Consider the following 9,318-nt stretch of genomic DNA (forward strand, 5'->3'; position numbering starts at 1 on the left):
CACCCTTTCTGTCACTCACCTATTCATCAACATATGTGTATAAGAATGTATGCCTGAGTCTAGGTGTTTAATGTAACATGTGCACATGATTAGGTGAACACATTCGAATACGTACTTCTGCACGGCATTTTATTCATGTGTTCATATTAGTATATTCATGTGTGTGCACATTTGTGTCGTGTGTGTGCACAAGCATGGTCATTATTTGCTCGATTATTTTGAAGGGTTCAGGGGACGCTGGTGCCTCCCTCTGCCACAGGGCCTTGGGTCTAGATGTTCTTTTCTAAAGACTCAGGATCAGGTCTCAGATCTGAAGGATACTGGGCGATGTTGACTATTGCTAAGACAGCGAAGCTCACTGGAAAGAAGAGGGAGGGAAAGGTGAAGACTTGGAACCCTGCAAGGCTTTTTCTGATGGCTGAAGCTGATTTTCCTCCCCACCTCCACTTCATTTCTGCACCACCCCCAACTACAGTGCCCCCCACCCCAGCTCACTCTTCCTACCTGGTGAGCAGAACAAAGGGGCTGCAAGTCCTAAGCAAGGCTTGGAAATTGAGGTGGGGAGGGGGGGGGCTTTCCCCTGGCCCTTTATCATAATACCCTGACTTAGAAAAATAAATACATACCTACCACGGAGACCATCATTTTCTGGTATTAAAATATATGCATTTGTAAAAAGTAATAACAGCGTCCTCCCTCCTCTCTCCCACCACCTTCTTGCCTACTTTGTCCATCTCCAGTACTAACTTGGAGGAGAAACTGGAAGACCAGAACCTAGTTAAGTGGGAAGGCTCTGCAGAGACCTCCAGATACTGACAGAGATAACGAGAAACTGACAGAGCCACAGACAGTGAAACACATAACGAACACAGGCAGATCTAGAGACATCTTTGTCAAGGAACCAGCTTTGGGCTCTCAAGACTGGAAGAGGTTCCCCCTGACTGGTCCAATCCTCCTAATTCCATTCCCCCTATATTTCCCTTCATCTCTTTTCCTTCCCCTTAGGTGCTTCTGTGGGGGTGGGAGGGTTTGGGAAAAGGTACTGCTATATCGAAGGTAAAAAGTACAAAGGACTCGGAGGGAAAGGGGAGATGCAGAAGTGGAAAGAGGGTGACTTGGAGTAAATAGTGGAGAGTTGAGGCAAGGGGAGAGTATGGCTGGCAGGAAGGGAGAATGAGAGCCTCCTGTTTAGCCATGGTCCTCCTCAGAGTTGGAGGAGTCTCTACCAGCCTCAAAAGGGGAGGGAAAGAGCTGGGCTTTCCAGCTTACACTCCCTTCCTAGCTGATTTTCTTTTTTCTTTTTTCTTTTTTGCCGGATTCCGCAGCGCCGCCTGGTGGCCAGAAGCGGCTCCCGAAACCTAGATTTAAAAGCTCCGAAGGCCAACGCATCCCAGGATCTAACTCCAGTAACTGGAGGAGCAAGGGGGAGGGACGGGAACAGAGACATTTCATTCTCTGTAGCCTCCTTCAAACCCCTTACCCCATCTCTGCTCGGGGAGTAAGCCTCTATTCCAGACTGGCCACACCCACACACCCACACCCACCCACCCGCACACGCACTCCGTTTCTTTCCGCTTGGATCTCAGTTTTCGCATTAGACGTATCTCCTACACGTCGGGGCACCCCCTGGTTACTCCCCTTTTCTGTCCTCCAGTTTTCAGCCACAAACGCCTACCACAGCATGGTAGTGGTGGGGAGTATGTGTCATATTTTGAAAATGCCATAACGTACCCCTCACCAGCAAAAAATAAAAAATAAAAAATTAGTAATAATGTTAAAAGAGGGCGAGGAGAACCAAGAAGTCAGAGACATTCGAAGGGCCTACTGGGTGTGAGGGAGAGAAAGAGACGGGACTCCTGAGTCCTGCCCAGATACGGCCCTGACTTGGCCATTATGGCAGTAAAATCCGGTGAGGAGGACCGAGGGGTGCAAAGGAATCTTCCCGCCCCCCTTCCTGAGACATCCAGGAAAAAGAAGACTAAAGAAAAATTCTAAATGTATGTCGTGCTAGAAGATTAGTGTGAGCAGGAATAGGGTGGATGAAAGGAGCGAAAGGTCATCTTTGTTCCTAAAAAAGGACACAGCTCCTCTTCTCTCCTGTGGCGTTCTCCGCCTCCGAACTGGCTTACGCCGGGGTCCAGGCCCAGAATTTAGCATCTAACTGAATTTTCTCTCCTTCACGGTCGCCCAGTATGGGATCTGTCTGGGGTGGGGAATAAGAAGGGTGACAAGGTGACCTCTTTTTCTTCCGAAAGGTTAGGGTTCACCAGGACTCAAGGCTACCCGAGACCAGGTTTCGTCCCCAAAACTAAGAAAATGTCCAAGAAAACTCAAATCGCAAGGCAGTGGCATCCAGGTCCCAGGCCGCGGTTTTTACCCGAACCTTTAAGTGCCTCGAGCTCCGGCCCCCAGTTCCGCTAGGTGCTATCTGCTCCTGGGCCTCGCCGATCTTCCCCAAAGAAGTTAGCCCTCCAAGCCCAGGGGCTCCGGATCTGAGGCAAGGGCCGAGAGCAAGAGGGCGCCCAGGGCCCACGGGGGCAGCGGCCTCCGAGAGAAGCGGCCTCCGTCGATTTACGTCCAAGCCGGGAAAGAGGCTGAGCGAGCGCTGCGAGGGGAGGGTGGGAGGGAAATCACAAATAAATAAGAAGCAACAAGATTACTAGCCAGAACAGTCCATGTACCCCACAAAGGCCCGAAATCCTTCGTGGGACAGTTCCTCTCCAGCTAGCTTCACCGTCTGACTCCCAAGCAGGAGCTCCGGGCCGGGCTGAGCTCCCCAGTAATGCTCGCGGGGAACAAGACAGACAGAACGCAAGCCTGCAGTCTGCAGAGGCGGGAGGTCGCGCTGGGAGTCCCGCGGGCTTTTTCCTTTCATCTACCCTCCGGGTTCTCTCCCTTCTAACTTCCAGAGACAGCGTGGGGCAAAGCACCTCCAGGTGCATCCAGGTGTCAGCGCGCCCCAAACCGCCAGACGGGGACAGGGGTTCTAACCTGGAAAAGCCGCTCTGCTGCTTGATTTTCCCCAGGTTTTTCCACTTGAGTTCTCTAGGCTTAGTTGCCCTCGCGCTCTTGTTAGGATCAGAGAAGGGTCCCAGCGCTTCGGGTGTCCTTCAATTCCTGAACCAATCTGGTTAAGCCTTGAGAACCCGCCGGGAGCAGTGGATCTCTGGGCCGACTCTCCCCCCCCCCCCCCCCCCCCCCCCACTGCCTCCCCAGCTGCCCCACACTAGACCCGGTTCGAGAAGAGGTACAGAGGAGCCTCGTCTCTTTTCTGGGCTTAGAAAAGGTGAGTGGGAGCGTTCCACAGTCTCTGGTGTCCCAGCCTCGGCCCGTGGTTCCCGCAGCCAGGGTTGCCAGTTTCTCCCAGAGCAGAGATTGAGAAGTCCAGTTCGCTCAGCAGAAGAGACGGGCTGGGGCCCGGATGTTACACAAGAGGGCTAGTTGGGGCCAGGATAAGTGGTGAGTTGTAAAAGTTGGTGGGAAGGAAAGGGGGAGGAAGAGTCTTGGTTCTCTTGTCCTGGGTTCACCACACAGGGGGAAAAAAAGATAGGGAAACTCATTTCCCCGTGGGAGTTAGGGGCAGGGTTCTCTACAATTCTTTCCCGGACTCTCCCCAAACCTTCGCCCGGAGCTGTCCGAGGGACTGAGAAAATGGAAGGGGAAAGGGAGTGATTTCCCTTCATCTCTCAGCAGAAGAGCCATAGAATGCAGGCACCCTCAGCTCCCTTCCGAAAAATGGAACCACGAAATTAAAAAAAAAAAATTAATAACACGCGAGGGAAAATACCCTGGGATATTTTCTCACCACACTGGCTGCGGGAGAAAAAAAAATCAAAACGAAATAAACTGATAAAAGCACTCCCCTCCCAAATTTAAGTTTACTCCCCCCACCCTCAAGAACAACAGCTGTCCCGTCCCGGCACCACAAATTCACAAAACCAAAACAAAATAAAGAATTTAACCCAATGGCCAGGAAAGGAGGAGCCGTTGGAGCCTGCAAATAGATTAGAGTCAAGCCTCCCCCCTTGCTCTTTCTATTAAAAAAAAAAAAAGATAAGAAGTAGAACCTTTTAATACATTAAATATACGGAATTTTAATCTTTAAAGCGATACATTGTCTATTATTTTAGTACATGACGTAAACCTTACTTGTCCCCTTCTCAGCGGGTGGACTTAAAAATTAAAAATAGTTAAGTGTTCCTTTCAAAGAACAAAATAAGGCAAATGAGGTTTTGGAATAGAATTGTTTTTTCTTTTTTTTTCTTCCAGAATACATACAAAAAAATACCCATTCTCTTTCAATGGTATACACCTTAAAAATAATTGCAATTTGAAACCAGAGCTGACAAATTGCGAGTTGTTGTTTTTTTCTTTTAGTAACAAACATGCATGTAAATTTGTCGTTTCCATCAGACATTAAATAAGAACGTACAATACAATCATAGCAATTTTAAAGTAACATTAAAGAGAAGACCTCTAGTTCTGTGGTGGTTTTTTTTTTATTTATAATCTACAAGGGGGGAGGGGGGTTCCATTTTTTTTTTCCCTTCGAGTTTTAAATTTTTTTCTCCTCCTCCTTTACACCTATGGAGCTTGAGCTAAATAATGCACTTCTGAACCACGGGTCCGCTTGGAGCTAACATAAATAAATACTTGTGCCCTTCGATGCAGTCCTCAGATGAACACTTTTCTCAATTTTTTTTCTATAAAAAGTCAAAGGATATTTTCAACTTTTATAAAGTTTAGGAGAGGAGAGGAGAAGTGGGGAAAGAGGGGTGTTTATCGGATTTCTGTCGCTGCTGTTGCTGGATTAGATATATATACTGTATATTTTTTTCCTCTCTTGCCCCATCTTCCCCACGCTGTTGGGTAATCTGTATGACTCCGGGCCCCCATCCCACCCCTCCCCCAAATCCCCCCCTTTCCCTGCTTTCTCCCCTCCCCCAAAAAACCCACCCCTTGTCCACCCCACCCCAACTTCCTTCCCTCCCCGCCCTTCCTCACCCCCCTCACTGATAGCCCAGCGCCGAAGCTGTGGTAAGTCTCTGTCCGTAGAGGGCGTAAGGGGAGTAGTAGGGTCCGGTGGCAGCCGGCACCGGCACTGGGGCGCCGGGAGTAGGGAGGGGGCTCTTGGAGTAGGGGTGATAGCGGCTACTCAGTCCCAGCGCATGGTGGGGGCTGCGCAGAGCCAGGGTCCCGGGGCTTCCCGGAGCTCCCGAGGTGGGAATGTGCATATGGCAAGCCATTGCTGCAGCAGCTGCGCTGGCCAGGGAGGAGGAGCTGGGGTAGCCGGACAGCAGTTTGTCTGTCCCGGGGAAGGCCGTGTGCGTCCGCAAGTGACTCAGCAGCTCCTCCGACGTGGCGAACCGTTTGTCGCACGGCCCATTTGCCGACACCCAATTGCAGATATGGGGCAGCGGGTCGTTAGGGAGCATGAAGCCATAAGGGTAAAGAGGGTGGCCAGCCAACGAGGGCGGAGTGGCCCCCGCCGCAGCCGCGGCAGTCAGCGACGAGTGGACGCCGTGGAGAGGGTGCGTGGGGTACACCAACGGGTAGCCGGATTTAAGAGCTGCGGCTGCGGCTGCGGGGTCGTGGGCGCAGGAGGCACTAGCTGCAGCTGCCCCGGCGAGATGGCTGGCGCAGTGGTAGCTGAGGCAGTAGGGGTCCCGGCACAAACTCGCAGTCATCACGGAAGGAGGAGACGCCCCTGCCAAGGGGCTAGAGCCAGCTGGTTTGCTGCAGCCCAGGGAGCCAGCAGCGGCGGCGGCCAGCTGCGCTCCCACTAGGCTCCCTGGCTTGGTGGGATCCAGGGCCACCCCATGTGGTAGGAACTGGGGAGGGTAGCCGGCGTAGGCCCCGGCTAAACTGCCAGGATAAGTCATGCCCGCGGGGGGCAGGGGGAAGACCGTCTGGCCCGGTTTATATGGGGATACTGGGGCCACCAGCCCGGAACCCAGAACCGAGGAGGAGGTTGGGGCACTGCCGGAACCTGAACTGGAGCCAGAGCTGCCGCAGTCTGAGCCCAGTGACTTGCTCCCGGGACCCCCGTCGGAGTGTTGGTTTACGTCCACGTTAATCCCCCCACAGCTAATCCGGCCGTGAGGCAGGCCGCCTGGGCCTCCGTCGCCTGAGGAGCCGCCAGACCCTTTGCCACTGCCACTGGCGCCTTCCGGGTCCTTCTTGTCGTCCTTGCCCTCGGGGCCCCCTCCGGAAGAGGGTAGCATCCCTCCAGGCGAACAGGCAGAGGCGCTGGAGCTCGGGCTGCCTGTCCTGGGCGTAAATGGCTGGCAGGTGGCGCTCGGTACTCGGAATCCCGACTTCTCTGCCGAGACCCCGCCGCTGCCGCCGCCCCCGCCGCCCCCGCCCCCGCCTCCACCGCCGCCGCCGCCGCCGCCTCCCGGCTCCTTCTTATCCGCGCCAGGTTTGGAGTAGGGCTTAAAGCTCGACTTGTCCTCGACCCCAATGTCGCTTAGTTTTAGGGGGCCCGATTTGGTGTCCTTGTCGCTCCCGGCACCGCCGCCGCCGCCACCCCCGGCGCCGCCCCCGTTGGAGGCCACCGAGGACAATTTGGAGGAGGGTGATGGGTCAGGCTTTCCGATCTGGGAGCACGTCTGGGCCAACAGCGCCAGTGGGCTCTTCTTTGCATCGAGCTGCGGAGTCAGACGGGAAGGGAAACAGAAAGAGAGGAGACCTTTAGGATTCTTAGTTCTTACATGGTCATTCCTGGGCCCCAGCCTGAGGCCCTCAGTTCTCCGGGGACACGCGGAGCCCCCTCGGGGTTACCCGGAAGGGGCATGAAGAGACCGCCTCCCCCCGCCATGCCAAGAAACTAACATCCTAGGAAAAGGTGCGGCCATCACCTACACTCAACATAGTCGTCCCCCCTTTCACTTTTTTTTTTTAAATTCTGGGGGTGATGCTAATTGGATTTGCAAAAACTCAAAATGTGGTTTTCTGCATATGGCTGTACCGGATCAGCGACTCAAGACTCTCTTTTTTTGGGGGGGGGGGGGGACGGCGCAATAGAAGGGAGATTTCGGGCTGGCTGCTCCTGGGAGGCTATCTACAATTATCAGCCTCTTTTCGGCCCTTAGTGTTTTCTGAACCTATCGCACCTCCCATCCTCTCTCCAGCCCAAGACCCGGAAAACCAGAGGTGGCGGTGGGAGGACGGCGAAGACGGGGACAGGGGGAATAAGTTGGCCTCCAAGCCCCTGTCCATTTAAACCTCTCCAGTCTTGATTTCCGCTCCCCACTCCCCTTCTCCGACCTAGTTTCCAGCTGCGGAGGCTCTGTCCCCCAGGGGAGCTGAATCACTCCGGACACTCTTCCCCCACCTCCCCCCCCCCAACCCATTCCAGAGAGAACGAAACCCCGCCGGCCAGTGGCTCGAGTATCGGTTCACGGAATGATCTCGAGAAAGAGAGGGTGAAGAAGAGGGCGAGGAGAAAGGGTGGGGGGGACTTACCTCGATGGGACTGACAGGAGTGGAGGGCAGAGGCTGCAGGTACTCTGGGTGTAAGATGTGCCCCGTCCGCGCCGTCAACATCTTTAGCACCTTGATAGGCAGGCGATTCGCCTGGCGTAAAGGGTCCGAGGGGGGCACGGCGTGAAGGAAAGGTTTGGTGTTACCGGCCGAGGACGAGCCGGGACCGGGGCCGGGGCCAGAGATATTTCCAGAGAGCGCGCTGGTCCAGGCGGGGTCCGCGCCGCCGCCGCCACCGCTGCCGCCGCCTCCTCCGCCGCCGCCGCCGCCGCTGTGCTTACTACTTCTCAGGGCAGAAAGCGAGGGCGCTGTGCTCATGACCCACCCGCGCGCATGGGAGCAGCGGGGGGAGGGCTCCAGGAGGCGCGGGGCGGGCTCGGGGCTGCGCGCTCGCCCGGGGAGCAGGAGGAGGAGACGCGGGAGGAGGAGGCAGAGAAGGAGGTGGAGCGGCCGCCACAGGCGTCCAGTGCGCCTTCTCGGCGCCTCGGGCAAGAAGCGAATAATCCTGGGGGGCCTCGGAGAAGAGCTGTGGCTGGGAAGGAGGCGCTGCCGCTGCTATCTCCGTGGGGCTGCTGAGCTATCCGTGTAACCACTGGCTGCGCCCCGGCGCTGCGCTCCTCTCCGACCCGCCGCCCAGTGCTGCGCTTGGGTGCGATGTGAGCCGCTGCCCGTCCAGACGGGGCTCTGGCGAGGAAACTCACTTCAAAAGCAGCTGCATCTAGGGGGAGATTAAAGCCTTTGCCGCCTTCCAATCAAATGGGAGCCCGAGGTGATTGGAGGGTCAAAGGGATGTGACGCGCCTCGCGCCGCCGCCGCCGCCGCCGCCGCCGCCGCCGGGACTCTCCGCACTGGTTTTAATGGGCAGCTCCCTCCTTCCAGCTCACCCTCCCCATCCCCTCCCTTGTTTTTGCTGGGAGGACGGGATGGGATTTATTTTCCGTTTGCAGTCGGACGCCTCCCTCGTTTTCTTCCCTCTTCCCCTTTTCCTTGCTGGAAAACAAACTGGAATCGAGAGTAGGGCCCGGGGCGGGATAGGGGCGTGAAGAGTAGGATGAGGGTCCTTAGTAAAGAATGCGTTTGTGAATCCTAAGGCTCTGTCAGTTAGCTCCAGGGGAGATCAGGGGCAAAGATTCTCTTTTCCTGACCTAGCCAAATTCTCCGAGGCCCCTGATAAAAGGAAAAATACTGGACTGTGCGAGTAGAGTGCTGTAGAACACGACCCGCCCGCCTGTGATTTCTCGAGGCTCCGCGCCAGAGAAACCAGGAGCTATGGCTGATGCTGCGGCGGCGGTGGCTTCTCCTGGTCTTGCCCACTCCAACTCCCCTCCCTTATCCTATCCATGTGACAGGCTGGGGAGCCCAGATTGGGGGAAGCGCGAGGATCACATGTTTCCTATGTTACACATTCCGCTCCCCCCTTCTTCTGCCTGTCCCCCTCCCTCCCCCCCCTTCGGGCATCTCCACCCCTCCATCAATTGTCAATGTTCCTCGACCGCAATCAATCAGTTATTTGTCAGCTCTTGTCAATCCGCCCGTGATTTATGTCAGCTTTTGTTGCTGATTACAAGGCGGGTGCGACTTGAAGAGAAAAAGAGGGAGAGGGAGAGAGACAGAGACAGAGAGAAGAGACCGAAAGGCAACCGGAGGAGGGGAAAAGGAAAGCAGTCGCGGCCGCTTAATGGAAACAGGGCGGATGGGGGGGGGGGGGTTCACGGGTGGAGAAAAAAGACTGAGAGAAGAAAAAAAGATGTCGTTCTGTTTCAGGAAAATAAATCGTAAGAGTAAACTGCGCGTTCGATCTCAGAGCGCTGAGAAGGGCGCGGAGGGGCCTTC

The 9,318-nt window shown here is 55.3% G+C and overlaps 1 protein-coding gene across 1 annotated transcript; it reads right to left on the bottom strand.

The window, feature by feature from the left end:
- Positions 1–4,992: 4,992 nt before the first annotated feature.
- ZNF503 (zinc finger protein 503) lies at positions 4,993–7,803 on the bottom strand. Its single transcript, XM_027857592.1, has 2 exons — positions 7,468–7,803; positions 4,993–6,650 (listed from the first exon to the last, which is right to left on the bottom strand). The coding sequence occupies exons 1-2, from the start codon at positions 7,801–7,803 to the stop codon at positions 5,010–5,012; spliced, it is 1,977 nt and encodes a 658-aa protein (XP_027713393.1). The 3' UTR covers positions 4,993–5,009.
- Between the last annotated feature and the right edge of the window lie 1,515 nt (positions 7,804–9,318).

Source organism: Vombatus ursinus, unplaced genomic scaffold (assembly GCF_900497805.2).
Source record: "Vombatus ursinus unplaced genomic scaffold, bare-nosed wombat genome assembly UNPS02000749.1, whole genome shotgun sequence".
NCBI classification, from domain to species: domain Eukaryota; kingdom Metazoa; phylum Chordata; class Mammalia; order Diprotodontia; family Vombatidae; genus Vombatus; species Vombatus ursinus.

Bases quoted from the DNA above. Each gene is read 5' to 3' on its own strand.
- ZNF503 (XM_027857592.1), bottom strand. From the start codon at position 7,803: ATGAGCACAGCGCCCTCGCTTTCTGCCCTGAGAAGTAGTAAGCACAGC. The intron at 6,651-7,467 runs GTAAGTCCCCCC...CTGACTCCGCAG, and splicing joins CTCCTGTCAGTCCCATCGAG to CTCGATGCAAAGAAGAGCCC.